Source organism: Leptopilina boulardi, unplaced genomic scaffold (assembly GCF_019393585.1).
Source record: "Leptopilina boulardi isolate dan_hultmark-lab unplaced genomic scaffold, ZJU_Lbou_2.1 LbouV2_13, whole genome shotgun sequence".
NCBI classification, from domain to species: domain Eukaryota; kingdom Metazoa; phylum Arthropoda; class Insecta; order Hymenoptera; family Figitidae; genus Leptopilina; species Leptopilina boulardi.
This window is the reverse complement of record NW_026137674.1, coordinates 770,100-794,440: the sequence shown is the minus strand read 5'-3', so window position 1 is coordinate 794,440 and position 24,341 is coordinate 770,100. Positions and strand designations below refer to the sequence as shown.

The window sequence follows — 24,341 nt, the reverse complement described above, 5'->3', positions numbered from 1 at the left end:
CTTGAAAAAAAATTTGTAGTGGATATATAATAGTTGAATCAATTAAAATATTTTTTATTTTTTTTATTTCAGTATTTTGTCTCGCATTTGAAAAAAAAACAGACTTAAAAATCATACCAAATTTTTTTCTTATTCCTTATGACTCCCATAACAGAAATTCACTTGAATTTTTGATTTTTGTTAATTTGGTTAATAATGACATTTACCCATTTACCCCAAAAATTTGAAAACTCCGGGTAAATGGGGACAGCTTGTTATTGTTAACCAAATTGATAAAAATCAAAATTTCAAGTGAATTTCTGTCATAGGAGTCATAAGGAATAAGAAAAAAATTTTATATGATTTTTAAGTATGTGTTCTTTGAAATGCGAGACAAAATACTGAAACAGTTTAACTTTGATTTTAAAGTTTTTATGCATTGAGCGATAACTTTTTTTATCTTCCTGCCAATTGTCAAGATAAAAGCTTGGCAATACTCAAAACCTCTTGCAGGTGATCTGAGGTTAAAATATTGACGTTGAACTTAATTTTAAAACTGTAAATTAAGCTACAAAACCTCTTGTCCCCATTTACCCCAACTGACCCTATTTTATTATTATTTTTGTGTAGAATTATAAATAATGATTTTTTTGTGTAGAGTTTAATCTTCTAAAAATTAATATTAAAATAAATTCAAATGTGAAGAATTCAGTTGTGTTGAATTCAATTGCGTAGAATTATAAAAAAATTTATTGAAACAAAATGTGTTTATTTGCGTAGAGTTTTCTGGTGTTCAATTTAACTGCGTAGAGTTAAAAGTTAATTAAAACAAAAATAATAATAGTTTCTAATACGTAGAATTAATTTGTTTAGAATTTAACGGTGTAGGGTTTAACTGCGATGAATTAAAAAAATTATATTAAATTAAATTTATCTAATTATAAAGTGTAGAATTTTTTCATCTAGAATTAATACCACTTGCCTAAATGTAGTGTATAGAGTTTTCCTGTGTAGAATTCATTTGTGTACAGTTTAATTGCGTATAATCGCTACCACCCAAACAAAAATTATGCGGGGAACCTTTGAAGTGGAAAATCTTCCAGTGAGAGATTTGTTTATTAGTATATAAAGAAGTTTTCTGTGAAATATTAAACCATTTAACATAAAAATTAGAAAATATAACAGTTTTAAAAAAATGTAACTTGCGCGTCACCGCAGTCAACGCGACATGTTTTCTCACGCATAGAAGGTTTTGTTTACATGCATATTGATTTTCGCTCTTCCACAGAAACCGGCTTGCAGAAAAAGTAAATCAAATATTTAACGATTTTTTATTCTCATTTTAAAAAGTTTGATTTACAATTATTACAAAAAATAATTCTCTTGGTAAAAAAAGAATTGGAAATGAAAATGCCTAAAAACAAAATAAACGAAAAGCAGAAGTTTATAATTTTTTAAATATTCAAAAAGATAACCCTACACTGAAAAAAAAATTATTTGGATCAAATAAAAAGTATTTGATCCAAATACATCATTTACTTGTGTATTATCCAATAAATATGTATTTGAACCAAATACACATTTACTAAACCTAAGTATTTTATTTTATTGTGCCAAATAAATAGTTATTTGTATTAAATACAAAGTATTCAAATCAAATATATGGAATATTTTAAGCTAATAAATAATTATATGAATCAATTATGGAAATTATTCCATTCAAATAAATATTTACTAGACATAAGTATTTTATTTTATCGTATCAAATAAATATTTATTTGCATCAATAAAATATTTTTCTTACAAAAAAAAATTTTTTCTTAAATCAAATATATGATTATTTATCATAAGTAATTGTTTTAATTGAAACTAAAACCTCTTTAATTGAGGCAATTATTATTTTATTTGATCCAAATACATAATTTATTTGCATAAAATGTAAGAATTTTTTGATTCAAATAAATCAAAATTTGAATTGAATAAATAACATATTTATTTACTAATACTTCCATTTCTAAATTAAATTCTTACTCAAATTAAATTCATTAATTAACGTTCTAATTAATTAACTGTCAGATATAGATTAATAATAATAAATAAATTAAAAAATATGTAATTTCTGCTCTCTATGATCGGATATTTTCATTTTTCAACTAATTCATACATAGAATTAATGAATAAACGCAAACCTGAGAAATAAATAAATCTACACGGAAAAAAATCAATGGTTGGCACAGCCATACCTTTGGTTGTCTCAACCATATTATATTGAAAAATACGTCCCAACCTTACCTCCGGGAGCTCCAGCCATATTAAATAGCTAGCTTTAAATTGTTAGCACAACTAGAATATATGGCTGTGGGAACCATATATTTGGAAAACATACAAATGCTATTATGGATGTGACAACCATTTTTAATTGATGCTTCGACCATTATTTAGTGTACCATATTAATATTGTTGAAGCAACCATTTTATATGGTTACAATTTATGTTTATTTTATTTGTTTAATATTATCAAGAAGGTTATTTTTGATTAATTTAAAACATTGAGTCCCATAAAAACGTATTTATTTTTTTGAAATAATCGCCAAATACAAATTCGTTAACAAAATAAACAATCATATAGCACCTTTTATTATAATATTATAATTATAGTGCGTGCCTAGGTGTCGCAAACATTGAAGGATTTTCCCATTTACAAATTATGACTGGGAAAGGTGAATGTAAGTTGTTTAAAAGGACGCAGTCAACTTCGAAGCCTATTTTTTTAAGGAAATCAATGCACTCAACTTCCATTTTTTAACTTAAAAAACACATTTACCAGGATCAATATAATTCTTAAATGATTATAGAAAATGTTTAGGACTGCGGACATATACACGTTTCGCGACGCTTGGAATTAAAGCGAGTAATATAGACGTAATATATTGCATCACCGCGCGGACAAGGTGCGCAGGCGTCTATAGGGGCCTTAGCAATTAAAAAATGGATAGGAAAACAAAATTGTTAAAATCCAAACCAATATTGTTACCTCAACTAAAGCTATGGTTCATATGTCCATATCATAGGTATAAATATTATATGGTTGCCACAACCATTCTTTTTTGTCAATGTATCCATACTGAAAGCTGCTTCAGCTATATGTATGGATGCCTCAACAATATTATGACCAACAATATTTTTATGGTTGGGACAACGATACCTTTTCTTTCCGTGTAACGCATGGGGGGAATCGAACCTACGACTTTTTCGAATATAACTACATGTAATTCAATTCCAATCGGGTTCGCTATAATTTTCACGGAGGGAAAAGTTATAATTAATTCTACTTAAGACGTTTAGTAAGCTAACATGTAGTAACAATGACTAAATAAATAGTAGAATTTACGAAACATCGTTTAGTTCCGTTCTGTCGATTTTACTAAACAGCTTCGTCCAGGAGACTGAATGTTCATTTAAAGTCATAGAACACGACGCCGTAGAACATTCTTTAAAACCCTGGCGGATCTCGAAATCGGAATATACGCTGAATTCGTTGTACATTCGTTACACATTGGTTAAACATTTAGTTGGAGTGAAAATTGTGTAGAAACTGAGTGGAAAAGTGTAATTGAATTGAATAATAAAAGTATTTAGTGATAGATTTGTTCTGTATTTGTGATAAATTAACGTGTTATTAGTAAATAAATAAAGTTTAAAGTGTAAAATATTCGCGTAAGTGAGTTTGACAGGCTAGGGAATTTTCTAGTGACATCCAAATTGATAGTCGATAAAGAAGTTGAGCCGCCGACTTTGCACGGTAGGTGACAGCATTCATACTTTCTCCTTTTTTTAATAAGGAAAACTTTTTTTATCTTTCTTTATTTTATTATTATTTATTTTTAATATAAATGTAATTAAAAGAAAAGATTTATTTAAAAGTATTTTAAAAACAACAATTTGCATTGATTATACAAGTATAATTTATCTCATTAAACAATCTTCAAAAATTCAATTGTTAAAAAAAATGACAACATAGAATCTATATAACTTATTAATTAATTATTTTTTCTATTTACAATTGAAAAAGAGAATTTTTTAAAAGGAGAAAGTATGAATACTGCCACCTACCGTGCAAAGTCGGCGGCTCAACTTCTTTATCGACTATCAATTTGGATGTCACTAGAAAATTCCCTAGCCTGTCAAACTCACTTACGCGAACATTTTTCACTTTAAACTTTATTTATTTACTAATAACACGTTAATTTATCACAAATACAGAACAAATCTATCACTAAATACTTTTATTATTCAATTCAATTACACTTTTCCACTCAGTTTCTACACAATTTTCACTCCATCTAAATGTTTAACCAATGTGTAACGAATGTACAACGAATTCAGCGTACATTCTGATTTCGAGATCCGCCAGGGAAATGGCAGAATAGTGAAAAGTTTTAAGTGTCAAATATGGACATTTCAGAATTATTAAATAATTGGGGATTCTCACAATACGCTAGTGCATTTGCAGGTAAGTTTCAACGTATTATAAATTCTTCTCTTGAAGTTAGAATTTTAATACGACAACGCGCAAACTCTTGACAGTCCGTGATTTCATGCAAGAACATGCAAGAGTATGTGAGTACGTATTCTTTTAAATTTTTTCAGTTTATTTATAAAATAACAGTGAATAGTTTTCTGAAATTAATTGCAACTTTTCGAATTTAATCTTGTTGATAAATTTTAAGTAACTTTTCATAAAAAATCATTTAACTGGAAATAGGATTAACCGAGCACAAATTTCTAACCTCAAAATATTTATCCGTATATAAGCTGTAAACATTATAGTAATTAAAATTTGCATAACAAATTAAATTAAAACTATTTGAGTGTAATACCGCCGGTTCCGGGCCTATCATAGTCATCTCAGACCCTCTACGGGCTAAGATATCGGCTTCCTCATTTCCTCTGATTCCCGAGTGTCCTGGTATCCAGATTAATCAGAGCTTATTTTTCAAACCTAGCTCGTGCAATACCTTCCGACATTCCCAAACTAGTTTTGACTCAATAATCGGATTACTCAAGGCGTTTAAACCCGCCTGACTATCGACACAGATATTAATTCTCTTGCCAGATTTTTCTTTTTCAATACAAATCATTGCACAAGTCATTACAGCACAGACCTCTGCCTGCCAGACCTTGGTGTAATTACCTGATTGAATCCATTTTAAATCAGGCAAGCCGACTAACTTCAAATCATAGATTTACCTGTCGATAAAATGTTATTTTATATGAAAAATAAAGAGACACGTATTTTTTTATTTTTTCATAAAAACTATTTTTAACGAAGTTAGGCACATTTGAACATGACATTGAACATGTTAAACATGAGTGTTTTACTGCTCAAAAGCAGTAAAACACGAAATAACAGTAAAAAAATTTTTTTCTTGGATCTGTTAGGTGGTATTGTCCTCTTTAAATTCCCTTTGGAAATTTGAAAAAAGCTTTACAATTAACAAAATGGCGGCAGATTTTAAAAAAATAAATTAAATTTTCTCAAAAACACCACCTTTTTTTTGCTCAAATTTTTACAGTGACTTCATATCAATATAAAGAAGATTTCACATGAGTTTTAAGTGGGCTAAGCCATATTTTTAGTCAGGAGAATTTTTTCGAAATTTTTTTTTGATAAGTTGAAAATTTTTGAAGCTTACGGTTTTTTATAATAATAATAATAGTATTTTTATTCTATTTTTTTCCAGTCATGTTCAGCAGTTCTAGATATGTACGATATTCGGTCGCCATTTTCGTTATCTTCTACCTTCCAAACATGACAGTTTTGAATTCCTGAAATTGGCTGAACATTCTTCCATTCACGATTTTTTACTTTTCGAAGCTTTTCAAGCTCTGCAGTTGAAATTAGAAGTAGTTTAATCGATGAAGTGTACTTCTGTACTTCTCTTACAAAAGATTCTGCACTGTTAATAGATTCGAGATGTGATTTTTGCAAATTGTGTGTCGTTGCTATATTCTTGACAATTTCCCCGATCCCATCACAGGCCCCTTTACCGTGTTCTGTAGCTGAAAATAGCCACTTTTTTAACAGGCGATATTGACAACTCATGAAACTGGAAACGATTCTTAAATTGAGAATATATATATATATATATATATATATATATATATATATAATTGTAATTTTAGGTACCGATTCTAATTCTAACTGTTCCTTGCCGCTTTCAATTATGTGATTCATAGCCAATAACGGATGAGCAGAATCATGTTTTGTATCGTCACAAACAACAACAAAACTTTGTGTTTTTTTATTATTATAACAAACTGATGTAAATCTTGAAACCTGTTGAGTTTTCCAATACGCGCTTTGTACTTCATTTTTAATTATTACGTTCCAATTTTCTGCGAAGTCGCCGTGCAAAACCAGTTTCTCTGAATTCAATTTAGCTTCATCTTTAACTTTCGCTATTTCTTCTTTTTGAATATTCTTAATGAATTTATGAACACTTACTTTAATCGTGCAATCTCTTAGCTCATTTAAAAATGTGTTCGTTTTTCTAACTCAGCTTTATTCCACAGCAAATGTTACCTCATTGTTAGATGTTTCTTCAGAAATTTTTAATATTTTATTTGTTATTCCTTCTGTTCCAGGACATAAATTGCATTCTTGAAGAATACATTTCTCAGTTGAAGAAGCACACATTATTGCAGAAAACAGATCTTTTTGAAGTTCTTTAATATTTAAGGATCGTTCCTTTCTTAAGCTTTTTAATGCAATTAGAAAAAGTTCAAAATTGGCACAATATATGTAAACGCAGACTTCTTTTTGCGGCTTAATTATTACCCACTTTGGTCGTAATGAGTAAAACTTTGACCTACCAATGCTTATATCAGGATTGTTCTCACGGAAAATTTGAAAAATTTCCTCAATACTTCTTGTCAAAAAGCGTTTCATTTTTTTCATTTTTTCACCATCAATTTCAACGCATATAACATCACTTTTATTAGGACTCTCTCTTGAACAATCTGAATCGTCATTAAGGAAAGTATTCTTGAGCTACTTTAATCCAGAATCACTCCTAGATATTTGACCGAATCGGAAAAAGGCACTTCTTTCCCATAAAATACAGGTTTTCTCACAGTAGGAACCTTGTATTTCCTAGTAAAGATAACTATATCCGTCTTGTCTGAATTAACAGAGAGACCAGTTCGTTCACACCATCTCTTGACGATCCTTAATGCCCTCTCTGTCAATTCTAAGAGTGTATCTAAAGAGAAACCTCTTACAATAATCAGGAAGTCGTCCGCATAGCTTTGCATATAAAAACCCTGGCCGTTGAGTTCTACTAGTAACTCGTCTGCCACTAAGCTCCACAATAGAGGAGATAAAACTCTGCCTTGTGGGCTACCACAGGAAACTAGGCCATTTATTTTGGCCTCTCCATACTCTGCTTCCAGGGCTCTATTATGGAGCATACCTTTAATCCAACTAATCAGTGGATCTGGTAAGCCACATTTTTTAGCCGCATTGCAAATTGCTTGACTACATGTGTTAGGGAAAGCACCCTCTATATCTAGAAATGTGCCCACCGCATAACCCCCTGAGTCTAACTTTTCCTCTGTTCTGCTTATCGCTGAATGAAGGGCTGTTTCTACAGAACAGCCTGCTCTATACAGGTGCTGTCCTGGATGTAGTGGTTGATCCATCAGACCTTTCTGTCTGACAAATGTATCTATCAGTTTCTCCAACGTCTTAAGGATAAAGGAGGTTAAACTGGTCGGTCCTTTTTGTAAGATAACCGGGTATATGCTGTCTCCCCCTAGTGCCTTAAATGGCTTTAACCGGCCTAAAGCCCAAACAATCTTTTCCAGAGTCATAATGTCGGATGCAAGTTTCCAGTGTTCTCGTCCAGGACGAGATTTACGTGGATTCCGATCCCCATTGCTCTGCTCTGATTCTCTGAAGTCTGGGAAATTAATTCCCACAAGATGCTTCAGACACTCAGCTCTGTCACGGGAGAAACGTCTGTTGGGTAGCTTAATTGAAGATAGCTTAGCTGTGGCATCTCTGGCTAGAATTTTATGAAGTCTAGATGCTTCTGGTATCTTTTCAATACCTTCGCAAAAGCTCCTCCAGCCGAATGCTCTAGCCTTGTCTATCTCTGTTTTATAAGAATTACGAGTATTATGGTACAATGCCCATGCCTGTTGATTCCTATTTTTCTTTGGGTTATTCAGCAACTTTCTCACTTTACTCCAAAAACTTTCCAACTCAGCATTCCACCAAGTAGTTTTCTTGCTAGTTTCTAGTAATAAAAATAAAGAAATTTATATTTAAATGTGAAAAGAAAAACTAATTATATTTCATGCACGGAACAGCTGTCAGTGCGATTAGCGCTAAGATTTACTTGCGCGACAACCGCGCTTTATTAAAACTTCAATAACTATAAAATTTTTCAATGAATTGATTTAATATTTTACAGAAAACTTTCTTATATAGTGATAAACAAATGTCTCAATTTTTATTAAAAAAATTTAAACAATTAATGATTTTTAATTTTTCATTATTTTGTCGCCTTTAGTAGACCCTAATACGTGTACATGTCAAATTTGAATCAAATTCATTAATAATTGTCGGAGATACGATGATTTATGTTTTAAAACTTAACTAAATTTAACAATTTAAATTTCTCAGTTTTTTCTCTCTAGAAACTAAAATATTCCTTTTATAAAAAAATTTCAAAGGAAAAAAATCCGCCTTTTAATTTCTAATAATGTAGTACTTTTCAAAATTCAATATTTTGAATTTCAATTTTTATCACTTTTTCGAATGTTTGACTTGCTCTACGGAGTCCAGCCGAACGGAGAGCGAGTTCTACTTTCCAGCTCCTCAAACTATATAAAATCCTGGAATTTTGTAAGATTTTTTATAAAATTTTATGTAAATTCGTATAGAAAAGTGAAACAGTATTTAATTCCTTATAAATTATATATATTATAAATTTAATATTTAAACAGTCAATTCCTTATAAATTTCCTATATGCATAACCTTAATTAAAATATTCTTTTGTTAAATCCAATATTGTATCCTACAGTGAGAGACCTTTTGCACCGTAACAGACTTTCGACAGACGGCTGCGGAGCATTCTAGTGGTCAGCTATGAAACTACGTTTTTGGTCTGCAGCCGTACAATTTTTGGAGCGTAGCTGTCCAAAAAATTGACGGCCGAAAGGTTCATTTTCATTTTTGGGCAGTCACGATACAAAATTTAGAATGCAGCGCACCAAAACCTATAGTGGCGCTGCAGTCACACACGTAGTTCTGATGCGGTGCAAAAGGTCTCTCAGTGTAGGTAAAGTTTTATTTTGCTTATGATTTCACATGGATTTATATAAAGCAAACAATATAGGATTTCGAATGGGAATTTTCATTTGGATACTTTATGCAAACGGCAGTTTTCAAAAATTAAAAATCAAATAATATTACTCCAATTCATCTGAAAAGAAATACAATTGTCATCTTTTGAGTATCAGCTTTTACAGTATTCAAGACTGATCTCAACTGTGAGAGACAAAATATTATCACCATCTGACGGCGTAAGTGTGTAACTATAATGATCTAAATCTATATTGAAAATACCCATATATGAGAGATTCTTTTTCAATCGTCCCTGCCCAAAAAGTCAATGTTCTGGGATTGGCTTCATAGTTTGGTAAATTGTTGTCCTATATGATAGTAATAATTCCCTAAAATATAAACTCATTAAAAAAATATTTGTAGAAAGTAGAGGGGGTTGAAGTTTTGACGTTAAGGGTAACATTGTCATTTTCAAATCCGTATAACTAAGACAAAAGTTCATGGATTTTAATTTATCCATAATGAATTTTAATGTATTTTTCATGTACTTTTCAAAAATGTATACGAAATTTAAAAAAAAAATTTTTAACCCCTTTTTTTCCAAAATCAACCCTTATTTTTCGATTTTCACCCCTTAGGGTATTTTATTTATTTTTTTTTTATTTTCATTGGAAAGCTGAGGTTTTTTCCCGTGAGCTATGTAAATATGAAAATGGGACAACAATAATTTTGTGAGAAACAGAATATTAAAGTAGGCGGTGCCGATAAGGGTGCCGTTAAGGGTAAGATTGTCATTTTGAAATCCGTATAACTATAACAAAAGTTAATGGATTTTAATTTGTCTATAATGAATTTTAATGAATTATTCATGTACTTTTCAAAAATGTTAACAAAATTAAAAAAAAAAAATTTTTACCCCTTTTTTTCAAAATCAACCCTTATTTTTTGATTTTCACCCCTTGGGGAATTTTTTTATTAATTTTTTTTATTTTCATTGGAAAGCTGAGGTTTTTTCCTATGAGCTATGTAAATATGAAAGTGGGACAACAATAATTTTGTAAGAAACATAATATTAAATTAGGCGATGCCTACCTAAATCCTCAAAGATGATCTCCAGGTATACCCCTTATCGGCACCGCCTACTTTAATATTCTGTTTCTCAAAAAATTATTGTTGTCCAATTTTCATATTTACAAAGCTCATGGGAAAAAACCTCAGCTTTCCAATGAAAATAAAAAAAAATACCCGAAGGGGTGAAAATCGAAAAATAAGGGTTGATTTTGAAAAAAAGGGGTTAAAATTTTTTTTTAAAATTTTGTATACATTTTTGAAAAGTACGTAAAAAATGCATTAAAATTCATTCTGGATAAATTAAAATCCATTAACTTTTGTTATAGTTATACGGATTTGAAAATGACAATGTTACCCTTAACGTCAAAACTTCAACCCCCTGTACTTTCTACAAATATTTTTTTAATGAGTTTATATTTTAGGGATTTATTATTATCATATAGGACAACAATTTACCAAAGTATGAAGCCAATCCCAGAACATTGAATTTTTGGGCTGGGGCGATTGAAGAAGAATCTCTCATATATATATGGGGCATTCCACGTCAACGAATGACGTTAAATGAAAAAAGTTCAAATACGGCTTAAAATTTAGGTAATTACATCTACTTTAAAATGCAAAGTGTCAAAATAAAAAATTCAAGATGGCGGATCCAATATGGTGAAAGAAGTAACAAAAAAAGCTATAATTCAATTGAAATTTGTCACTCAGGGGTTTTTAGGGTCGCTGAACACTAATCTGGCATCAGATTTTAAATATTCAAAATGGCGGATCCAATATGGCGACCGATTTTTAAAAATCGAAACAAATTTAAATAAAAATTGGATTACGAGAGTTCGTAGGGTTGTAAGAAGTTCCAAAGGTTTTTTATTCAGATAGAAATTTAGGTAATTAGACATACTTTCAAATAAAAAATGGCCAAACACAGATTTCATAATGGTGAACCTAATATGATAGAAGAAGTAACAAAAAAAGCTTCAATTCTATTGAAATTTGTCCCTCGGGAGTAAGATAAGTAGGCCTTACTTTTACGAGTGGGATTTTTACCCTTTCTTACTTTAAGTAGTTGGATTTTTATCCTTTCTTACTTTAACTAGTTGGAACCTAAATTGATCTTGCCTTAATTGGTTGGACTCTTTATGTCTTACTTTCACTAGTTGGATTTTTATCCTTTCTTACTATTACTAGTTGGAACCTAAATTGGTCTTGCCTTAATTGGTTGGACTCTATATGTCTCACTTTCACTAGTTGGATTTTACCCTTTCTTACTTTTACTAGTTAGAACCTATGTCTTACTTTTACTAGTTGGATTATTACCCTTTCTTACTATTACTAGTTGGAACCTAAATTGGTCTTGCCTTAATTGGTTGGACTCTATATGTCTCACTTTCACTAGTTGGATTTTACCCTTTCTTACTTTTACTAGTTAGAACCTATGTCTTACTTTTACTAGTTGGATTATTACCCTTTCTTACTATTACTAGTTGGAACCTAAATTGGTCTTGCCTTAATTGGTTGGACTCTATATGTCTCACTTTCACTAGTTGGATTTTACCCTTTCTTACTTTTACTAGTTAGAACCTATGTCTTACTTTTACTAGTTGGATTATTACCTTTTCTTACTTTTACTAGTTGGATTTATAACGTTTTTTACTTTTACTAGTTGCTACCTAAATTTCATTACTAGTCCTGCATTTATTGGCTGTAATCTACTTGTCTTACTCCCGAGGGACAAATTTCAATTGAATTGAAGCTTTTTTTGTTACTTCTTCTATCATATTAGGTTCGGCCATTTTTTATTTGAAAGTATGTCTAATTACCTAAATTTCTATCTGAATAAAAAACCTTTGGAACTTCTTACAACCCTACGAACTCTCGTAATCCAATTTTTATTTAAATTTGTTTCGATTTTTAAAAATCGGTCGCTATATTGGATCCGCCATTTTGAATATTTAAAATGTGTGTTCAGCGACCCTAAAAACCCCTGAGTGACAAATTTCAATTGAATTATAGCTTTTTTGTTACTTCTTTCACCATATTGGATCCGCCATCTTGAATTTTTTATTTTGACACTTAGAATTTTAAAGTAGGAGTAATTACCTAAATTTCTAATTCATTTTAAAACCTTTAGAACTTTTTACAACCCTACAAAGCACCATAAGATACGTTTTATTGAAATTTGTTAAAATTTTTAAAAATCGGCCACCATATTGGATCCGCCATTTTTAATATTAAAAATCTGATTTCATATTTGTGTTTAGCGACCCTAAAAACCCCCGAGTAACAAATTTCAAGTGAATTCAAGCATTTTTTTTTACTTTTTTCACCATATTGGATCCGCCTTCTTGAATTTTTTATTTTGCCACTTTGCATTTTAAAGTACACGTGCGACAAATGTAGATAGTGTGTTTTTAAATAAGGACGGCAGTAGTCTACAGGCAAAGCCTTCACAAGCTCTTTTAACATCAGAATCCCTTTTTAAGTGGGCTAAATCAAAATTGCAGGAATAAATATATTTTATTACAGTGCTGCAACACATAAAAAGAAACAAAGACATTTGAACAAACGATTCACAGATGCTCCTGCTGTTGACAACATTCAAAGCAGCCATGGGTTTGTGGTTTTACCAAATAAAACATTAAAAGTTTTACAATACTCAAGTGCAACAACTTGCACTAATCTTGTGCATTAGAAATAATTTACACTACAATCAGTCCTTTTCAGGACTACCAGTTTGTATAATTCTAAAATCTTCAATTTACACTACAATCAGTCATTTTCAGGATTACCAGTTTTTATAATTCTAAAATTTTCAATTTACTCTACAATCAGTATTTTACATTATTTACGTATTTTACGTAATGTATGTATTTATCATACTACCTCGTCCAAATACTTGTAAAATAACAAAAATTAGCTCAAAAAGTTTACAAGTTACGTAATTTACGTCTCTTATCATGTAGTCGTCATTTGGTCTTTTTAAAAAATTTTGTCCATGTTAGATCCGTTATTTAGGAACTTAATTTATTTTTGATTTTTTCTAAAAAACAACTTCAAATTCGTAATCAGCGGCCAGGAAAACCCTCTAGAATAGAGTTTCAATCAAGTTTGGGCGTTTTTAAAATTTTTGTCCGACATTTTGTGATTTGCCATTTTAAAATTTATTTTATTTTTGCTTGTTTCTAAAAAACAACTTTAAATTTGATTTTCACCAGCCAAAAAAAAACCTTTGAATAAAGTTTCAATCAATTTCGGTCGTTTTTAAAAAAATTTTTTCCGCCATTTTGGATCCGGCATTTTTGAATTCAATTTCTTTTTGCTTTTTTCTGAAAGACAACTTTAAAATCGTAATCAGAGGCCAGGAAAACGCCCTAGAATAGAGTTTCAATGAATTACCGTCGTTTTTAAAAAATTTTGTCCGACATTTTGAATTTTTGAAAACTAACATCATATTTGCATTTAGCGACCCCGAAATTTGTTGTATGAGGTGTTTTAGATTAAATGGAATTCTTTCGGACGTTTAATTCACGAATTTATTTTTAAACTTTCGAACTTACTGTCATTTATGCGCCATATTGAAGTCGCCATTTAAAATTTTGAAAAACGCCACTCGGCATTCGAAAGTATAGGAATTTACGAATTTTTTAAGCCCCAGAACATTGAAATCCGTCAAAACCATTTTTGGGCAGAATCCTGTCCTTGTTGACGTGGAACGTCCCATATATATATATATATAGGTAATTTCAATATAGATGTAGATCATTATAGTTACACACTTACGCCGTCAGATGGTGATAATATTTTGTCTCTCACAGTTGAGATCAGTCTTGAATACTGTAAAAGCTGAGACTCTTATTCAGAAGATGTATTGCAAAGCACAAATTTTTTTCTTTCCAGATAAATTGCAGTAATATTATTTGATTTTTAATTCAATAATTTTTAATTTATGAAAACTGCCACCTGGATAAAGTATCCAACTGAAAATTCCCATACGAAATCGTATATTTTTTCCTTTATATAAATCCATGTGAAATCATATGTTTAGACGGGTTTTCATGTGAGATTCGACATCGGATTTTTTCAAAGAATTTTTTGTCTATATAAGCAAAATAAGATTTTACCTAGGATACAATATGGGATTTGACATAAGAATATTTTAATTAAGATTATTCATAGAAAATTTCCCAAGTAGAAATGTCCGTAGCTCGCCGGAATTAAACACCAGCATGGTACTGACCCAATACTGGGCGTCGGTATTGACTTTCAGTACTGGCAATCTACTGACTTATACACCGAATATGTACTATGTCGGAGGTAAAAAAAATATTAAAACCATAAAAAAGTGTCGAAATTGTTCTAATAGGTAGAAAGTGATGATTTTTTATTAATATTGTTTATGTAATTAATAGTAAATGACAAATAGTTAATTATTTGTGTTTCCATTTTTGTTGTTAAAAGTAGAATATATCTTAAATTTATTATCACACTGCTTAATACTCGACAGTTCTTCATAATTCGATATATTTTAGGTATTTTTTATTTAAATTTTCAAACTTTTTTACCATTTATATTTTACAGTAGTTTTTTATTAACTTATTTTTAATTATGTAATTCATCAATCATTTTTCTGTTTTAATATAATTATTTACGGTAAAAATAATTTTTAAATAATATTCAACTGAAATTGATATACAGTTTTATTTCATAAAATCTTTGAAATAATTATAAATTTTTGTGAGAAAAAAAAATTCTAGAATAAATTCAATTTATTTTCGTGATCAATAGATAATACGGTCTTCGAAATCAAAACTTTTGCATTAGGATGATCCCCCATGAGTGCGAGATTTTTCATTCTTAATTTTAAATGTTATAAGTACAATATTTGTTTATATGTAATATTAATTATTAAATTAAGTATAAGTGCTTAGTAACAAATTTAAAAAAAAATTAAATAGTATGAATTAAAAAATAAAAAATATACAATCCAAAAAATATTTTTTGTAAAATAATTCATTAAAAATAATACAATTTAATTAACATAAATGATAATTATTACTTTAATTATTTATTATTAATAATAGTTTAAATATTCTAAATAACATTAACTATTAAATGTAAAAATAAGCTTACAAGGATGAAATTTACAATGGAAAGCGTGCCATAGCATTTTGTAAAAAAAAGTAAGATTTTAACTCCGGATGAGTACTTTTCCAGTATTATTCCAGTACTACGTTAGTACTGGTGAGCGGGACAAAATCAGTACTGGACAGCGTTACCAGCCAGGGTTGACCCAGTACGGCAGTCAGTACTGTTATACTGACTGGCAGTGTTGGGTCAGTACTATGCTAGTGGCAGATTTCTACTTGGGTTATAAGGAATTGACATGGTAAATTGACATACGATAATGTTAGAGAAAATTTAAAAGAAATCACATAGGAATTCACATGGTTTTTCAAATAAAAATATACATGATAACTCCTATGTAATTTCCTACATTAAATCCTATTTCATTTTTCTATACGAATTTATATGGGATTTCCATGGCGGATTGGTTCAAACGTATGTTGGGCTGTTTCGCTTAGAATACGCTTAACTTCGTTCAGAGTAAAAATTGATCTATAAATTGTTTTAAAAAATGATATAAAAGTGATTAATAATAGTAAATTAGTGTTTATATAGATGATTTGTGAAAAAATTATGATAAATTAAACATAAAATAAGAAGTTATTAATGTTTAAAGTAATGGCAATAAAGTGTCAGTTTAAGTGTGTTTCATTTCATTAATTTTGTGGAAAAAAATGTAAAATGTGATAAAAATAATAAAATGTTTATTGTTTAATAATGTACCTAAATGTTTTTATTAATTTAAATGTATTACATTTTAAAAAGTAATATCAAAATTTGTCGATAAAATCAATACCCAAGAAGCACGTCATATAACCTTAATATCAAGGTAATATTACATGTAAGATTCGTAATATAACGTTGTAATATTACAGTAATCTTACAGTGATCTTAAAATGTCCGCCTCAAGGTAATATTACCGGTAATGTTACTGTAATATTACGCGCTAATATTAAGGTAATATTACAGTAATATTGCAGTAATATTATACCGTAATATTAAGGTAATATTACAAGAGAATATTACAGTAATATTATGGGAACATTTCTTTACGAAAAAAATCTACCCATCCAGGGAATCGAACCCCGAACTCAAAGCACACGAGTCCAGAGTTTTACCAACAAGCCAAATTGACTTATAATATATTTACGTTTTTTATGCTTTATGAATAACTCAAATCAGTCTGTAATATTACTGTAATATTACCGTTAATGTTACAGTAATATTCCCGGTAATATTACCTTGAGGCGGACATTTTAAGATCACTGTAAGATTACTGTAATATTACAGCGTTATATTACGAATCTCACGTGTAATATTACCTTGATATTGAGGATATATTACGTGCTTCTTGGGTATAGCCGAGCTTTTTAGAAGGTAGGTGGCAGCACTTTTTTCCTTTCTTTAAATTTTTCCTGTATTTTTTTTATCAAAAACAAAACTTTTATTTGTTAAACAGAAAAATTGGTCAAAAAAATGTATTATTCCATCAAAAAAATTAATATTTTAATCAAAAATATTGTTTAAAAAATGTAACTTTTTCATCAAAAATATTGGTAAAAAATTAATTTTTTTTGTCAAAAATATTGTTAAAAAATGAATTATTTTTTAAAAAATATTGGTGAAAAAAATTTATTATTTAATCGAAAATATTTGTGAACAAATATGAATTTTGCTTTTGATAAAAAAAAATACAGGAAAAATTTCGTGAATTTTTTTAAGAGACAGGGATAAATATACTTATTTTTCTGGTAAATTTTATCGGGTCCTATATCGGGATTTTCATTGGGGAAATGGGGTAACTTTGGGATTTCTTTGGGTTTTTATGAAATTTAAAAAAATCTGAAATTCTACATTTATTGCGCCATAATAATGAATATTTATTTTAGTTGAATAATATATACCCACATAGCACCATATTTTGCAGGAAGCTAACAGATAACTAACAGTGTTAAGTTCGGAAATTAAGACGGTTAGTTTCCCGTTAGCTTCCCTGTAGCTCTATATGTCCCCCGCTATTAACTTATCCGTGATAGCTTCCAAAAAGTTATCGTAGTAAGTTTTCTAAAAGAGTGCAAAGAAAAGTTTGTGAAATATTGAATTGTTATTTAACAAGAAGTTTGCTTATTAAGTTTCTTTAAAACTATTTCCGGTAAGTATTCTAAAGATTTTAATGCAAATTTCCATGTAATTAAAAAAGAAAGTTTCTATTGAATTTCATTTAGTACAATTAAAAAAAATTATTTATTTCTACACCTGTGCTTCTGTCACTCTGCTTTTATTAAATCTCTAATAATAACGGAGAAATTTTTAGAAATAAATTTGGAGGGACTGGGGATTGAACCCGGGTTCGCAGCGCAGAAACTCAGACCCTAACCACTAACATAATCGACCAACTGAGGGGAAATAAGTTTTGTGTCCTCTTGAGGTGCAAGTGATCTCATTGGTTGACACATGGTTGCCAACCTAAATGGCGGCTGAACTTAAATTTAAAAAAAAAATGAAAAAACAACTCAATTTATTAAAAAAATATTAATTATTGAAATTTTATTTCTATTTATTAAATTACCAATTTGATAAAATTTAATAATATTTCTCGACAAAAATTTACAATTTCTATTTTTAAAAAATTATTTAACTTCTTAAACATGGTTTATTATTTAAAAATTGATGATTAAAAAAAATTAATTTTAAAACTTTTCATTATTAAAAAAATATTAATAATAAATTTAGTTTATAATAATAATATTATTGTTTATTGTTAATATCAATATTATTAATAATAATAAATTAATTTTATTATTATTATAATTATTATTTAAAATAAATAATAAAATTAATATTAATAACAAAAATACAGTAAATTTTAAATTTTATCAAATTGGTAATTTAATAAATAGAAATAAAATTTCAATAATTAATATTTTTTTAATAAATTGAGTTGTTTTTTCATTTTTTTTTTAAATTTAAGTTCAGCCGCCATTTAGGTTGGCAACCATGTGTCAACCAATGAGATCACTTGCACCTCAAGAGGACACAAAACTTATTTCCCCTCAGTTGGTCGATTATGTTAGTGGTTAGGGTCTGAGTTTCTGCGCTGCGAACCCGGGTTCAATCCCCAGTCCCTCCAAATTTATTTCTAAAAATTTCTCCGTTATTATTAGAGATTTAATAAAAGCAGAGTGACAGAAGCACAGGTGTAGAAATAAATAATTTTTTTTAATTGTACTAAATGAAATTCAATAGAAACTTTCTTTTTTAATTACATGGAAATTTGCATTAAAATCTTTAGAATACTTACCGGAAATAGTTTTAAAGAAACTTAATAAGCAAACTTCTTGTTAAATAACAATTCAATATTTCACAAACTTTTCTTTGCACTCTTTTAGAAAACTTACTACGATAACTTTTTGGAAGCTATCACGGATAAGTTAATAGCGGGGGACATATAGAGCTACAGGGAAGCTAACGGGAAACTAACCGTCTTAATTTCCGAACTTAACACTGTTAGTTATCTGTTAGCTTCCTGCAAAATATGGTGCTATGTGGGTATGCATTATTTTAATTACTAGAAATAATAACTAGATAACCCCAACAGCAGCGGATATTTTAGAATATTCTATGGACGTCCTATTCGTATCCGAAAATTTGGATATCTCTAGGATGTTGTCAAGATATTTATGGATATCCCTGAGACATCCAATTAGATATCCTACTTTCTGGTTATCCCTAGGACATCCGTTACATGGCAAATTTTTTTTGAGAAACTTAACTATAAATTTAATTCTGATTAGTGTCAGTGGCCAGTTATTGCATCAATAAATGATTACACAATGTTCCAGTGCATTATTGTCGAAAATTTTATTCGTGATAAAATTACTTTACTACAGTAAAAAAAGAATCATCTTTTTATAAGACACGTGAATCCTACTTAAAATGTCGGATAAGAAACGTACACAAATGTCAGATTACTTTTTGAAGAAGATCATTCAGAATTCGGACAAAAAGAGTACAGCTTTCGGACAAGACCCTAAAGCTGCAGATATTTTCGGATGAGTATCTTAAATGTCGTTTTTACAATTCCAAATCTCTTAACCAGATTAATGTCCGGTTTTTATCCGACATTTTAAACAGGGAAGCATGTGACTTTCAACTTGTTTCAATACATTAACATAACATTTTTAAATACACCTATTATTTTTAAGAGAAGACAAACATTAAGATGTTTCATTTTGTAGCGTAGGAAAAAGATATTGTTTTCTATTAATAAATAAATAAAACAGTTAGGTAATCGAATAAATGAAAATAAAAATTGTGTACTAAAATATTTGTGCATAAAAAATATTAATATATATCATGAGTCTTCTAAAACCTAAACTTGTTTTCTTAATCATAATTAACAATATCTTTTTTCATTAATAATTACTTTGCGCTATTACTAGCACAATAATGTGCACGTGAGTTTTATTATTATTGTTGAATCATTCAGGAAATTAGAAGTGCTAATTAATTCGTGATATAGAAAGTAAATTTTTCAAAAGATAATTATTACTATTACTATTATTACTAGACTGCACATTATATAGCACGTGTTTCAATAATTGTACCTATTTGTTTAAACTGATCTTTTTGCTCTGGGATGCTAAAGGAATCGAGGATTAATTTTTTATTTTTTTCTAACTAATTAAAATTAATTTCATTATCGTTTTTAATGTTTATATCTTTTTGCACTAACTTAAATATTTAATAAAAATTAAAATATTTTTTCCTGTTTCTTTTATTTATTAATACTGTTAATTATTTTAGTTCATAAATATTTCTAATGTACTTACCAGTTGGTTCTGGTATTGCCTGCGGTGTTCGCCTTCTACGACCTGAAAAAATATTAAACATTTAAATAAATAATTATTAAATAAAGATAAAGATTAAGGAAATAGTAATAAGGTGTACAATTAATAAGTTTCTAACAGCTTTTTTTAACTGGAATAAAATATGTAAATTTTTGTTTAAACATTAGTAAGAGTGCAAATATGTTTTTTAATTGGGGAAGAATTTCCGCATTTTATAACGTGGTAAAACGGAAAAGAAAAGTAGAGCGGAACTAAGGAAAAGTTCCTCGCGTGAGAACTGAGAGTAATGCTGAAGTTGTGTTTACAGCTACTTTCTATGGTGTGCTCGACTCAACGCCCAAGAAAATCTTAACTTTAACAACTACCTATTCTAAATACGGTCATTAAATTCTATTAATTCGGATATAAAGGTATAAAGGCGAAAGTGGTAAAGCACAACTTCCTTTTTTTCATGTTGTGAAAGAAAAATCACAAATAATGTTCACATAATATTTCGATTCCAATGTAAAAAGGTAAATTCTGTGATTACAAACAAAAACCAATAGATACTTTTGTATTTAACATTACAATTTTTCGTGAAAAGTGGGTTTTAAGGCTGAAAACGTCAAAATTTGACCTGTCCCCACAGGATGTTTAAACAAAAAAGTTAATATTTTTAGCAATGTGCACTAATAAATACAATTACTGTTGAAATTTTAGTATTGTATATTTTAGTGGAATTGAATAAAAAAAAACGTTTGGTCAAAAAAATAATTATTTTCTTTTTTTTTTGCTATTTATGCTTGACTGGACTTTCGTGTGTTATTCTGCTTTTTATTATTAAACATTGAATTATTTAAATAAAAGTCAAATGTTAACATAGTTCTACTTCAGTAACAGCAAAAGTTACATTCCTTAAGTTGAACCATGAAGAAAGTGATCAATTTTATAATTGATTTATCATTTTTTTTACACATTTCAAGATTCAAATTTGTACAGGGCATCACAAAATCGTCTCCACCGGCATCCACCGACCCTTCACTATTTCAAAAAAAAAGAAAATAATTAAATAATAAAGGTTAAATAAAGTGCAGTTATATTATTGTAGTCCATATAAAACATACGAAACCGATTAAAAATAAATGATAATTTTCTAAAAAAAAAAAAAAAAATTATTAACGCCAAATAAATTTTTATAAATTACTATATAAATTTTCATAAATTACCGAAATAAAAATTTTAATTGTCGTTCGCGCTATATATATTTTTGTAAATTACCGCGAAAAATTCCGTAAATTACCAAAATTAAAATTTTTAATTGTAATTTATGCTTTACATATTTTTATGAATTTTAGACAAAATTTTTATAAATTACCGAATAAATTTTCATAAATTACCTCAAAGATTTCGGTAAATTACCGAAATCAAAATTTTTAATTGTCGTTTGCGATATATATATTTTTGTGAATTACCCCAAAAATTTCCATAAACATTTTAAATCAAATTTCAACTATTTTATAGAATACAAAAAAAAAGAATTTTTTTAAATTTATTTAAAAAAGTTAAACAATTATAAAAAAAAATTTCAGCCCACCATCGATATTTATTTCTTAACACTTTATCTTGATATTTACCATTTCCATAAAAAAATTTTTAAAGTTTCAGACACCAAATCGTACACTACGCGGAGAATCACCCATAAATATGTAATAATGAAATTTAATAATTAGTAAAATCTAAGTTGACATTGTGTTACAGCAATTGTAGTTAAATGTTATTTGTAACTGCGTGAATTATTAGTTAAATTAGTTGTAATTTATAGCTTCTTTTGATGATAAAAGAAAACAGTATATCTGGTTATTAACTATTATCTCTCATATCACTCATCTCAGCAACTGTCTTTACTTAATTTCATTATTCAACTATCAAATCGCACTTATGGATTAAAATATTTTTAAAATAAATGCTCACCTTGCTTTGTGCTGACGTGGAATGTTACGCTAGTTTGAACAGTGACATCAGACTCAGGTCTCCGAGTAGCGCCATCTACTTTAGCTGATCTCCTTTTAGTTCCACCTGATCTAACTGAAGCAGATTCAGGTTCAGCTTCTGGCTCACTGTTTAGTGCTGGAATATTGGGTTTATAAAGACTTTCTCTTGTGTGTTTTCTGACAATTGGTTTGAACTTTGGTTCCACTGAAATTCTTGTTTCTGCTTCTGATTTAGGTTCTGGTTCGGATTTGGGTTCCAGTTCTGCTTTTGGCTCAGTCTGAAATTTGGATTCGGGTTCTGAAGTAGGCTCTGGTTCTGATTTTGGTTCTGGTTGTGGAAGAGGTTCTGCAACGACATTATCGGAGGGACGATCTTTAATTTCTGGAAACGCTTTACAAGCAGGTGTTAAAGAACTAGGTCTCCATCCAACGCCAATCCATGATGTACCATTCACCACTGCAACTCCTTCAAGTTCGTGAGTGTCCTTGAGTATCCTCCAATAAAATGTAAATTCGTCAGAGAATTTCTTCTTAGTATAAGATTGCAAATCTATATCTGTGTTTCTAACGGCTGATCCTGGAAAATCAAATTATATTATCAATTTTTTTTGTACTGAATTTTATTACATGAATTACTTATGAAAATAATTTTAGATACACGCTAAAAAATTTATGAACAGTTACATAGCAAAAGTACAATATTTATAAAATAAGGAAATCTATTTAATTTTAGATATATTTTATATAGAAATAATATATTTTTCGATGATTAAGATTTTTGAAAATTACGAAAATGAAGAATTCGACTTTATCAGCAAAGTGACATTTATTAGATGTCCTTTAAACTCCTTGGTTCAGAGTTAGGTGTTTCATGTGATAATTATATCGATACACTGAAAAAAATAGTATTGAACCAAGAAAATTTTACTTAGTTCAAGAAAATCGTGGGACTCCTATGAGTAAAATATTTTCTTGTTCTAAGAATATCTGTAGTCAAATCAATTATTGCATTTGATTCATTAAAATTTTTGTAATGTTGGTTCAAGTAAGTAGATTTAAATCAAAATATTATTTACATTGTCAGAAGAACGCATGTTTCTGGCCCAAGAAAATATGGAATTCGTCTAAGAAGTTTGTTGACTTTTAAGAAATGTAAAATATATTAAGTCAAGATCATATATATATATATATATATATATATATATATATATATATATATATATATATATATATATATTAAATCAAGAAAATATTTTCTTGACTTGAGAAAACTTATGGAGTTCAACCAAAAAAATATTTTTCCAATACACGTAAATATTTACTTGAATTACCCCCTTCCCCCTACTACACCCCTTCCTCATCCCATCATGTCTAATTCTTAAGTCAAACATTTTTATTTATTATTATTAACATTCATATTTTTTATTATTTATTTAAATAATGTTTATTTTACATACATATTTATATTTAATTAATACTTAACACAACTTAAACAAGTATACCTTGAATGAAAATTTGTCATGGTCCGAGGAACTGAACCCGGGTTGTGCGCACCAGAAGCAGTAACGTAGACCACTATGCTATCCTGACCCAATTGACGGTTTTCAAAAACTTCTATTTAAGTTTCATATCCATTTGGAGAGAAATATTTTCTTGGATCAAGAATACGGGATTTTTATTGAGTAAAAAATTAATTCAAAGCAAATGAATAAAACTATTTGATTCAAGAAATAAAAATTCTTCAGAAAATATTTTATTATTTTGCTCAAGAACATAATATTCTTGATTGAATACTTTTTGGTACTTCGGGAAAATAAATTATAAATTATAAATAAATTCTGCCAAATACTAAATTTTTAATTCAAGAACTATGCGTTAATCAAGTTAAAACAAGTATTTACTTATATTAATATTCGCATTGTCTTGACTCAAGACTATATTAATGTTGAATTAAATAAAAAATATTTCCAAGGAAACAAAAGAATGATTTC

At 28.8% G+C, this 24,341-nt stretch overlaps 1 protein-coding gene across 4 annotated transcripts in view; it reads right to left on the bottom strand.

The window, feature by feature from the left end:
• Positions 1-24,341, bottom strand: part of LOC127291229 (uncharacterized) — a 247,834-nt gene that overhangs the window by 131,927 nt on the left and 91,566 nt on the right. For all 4 annotated transcript variants that reach the window (XM_051320210.1, XM_051320211.1, XM_051320212.1 and 1 more), the window contains exons 7-8: positions 22,331-22,927; positions 20,363-20,404 (exon numbers count right to left, since the gene is read on the bottom strand). In XM_051320210.1, coding sequence (XP_051176167.1) covers positions 20,363-20,404; positions 22,331-22,927 — 639 coding nt within the window. The remainder of the gene's footprint in view (positions 1-20,362; positions 20,405-22,330; positions 22,928-24,341) is intronic.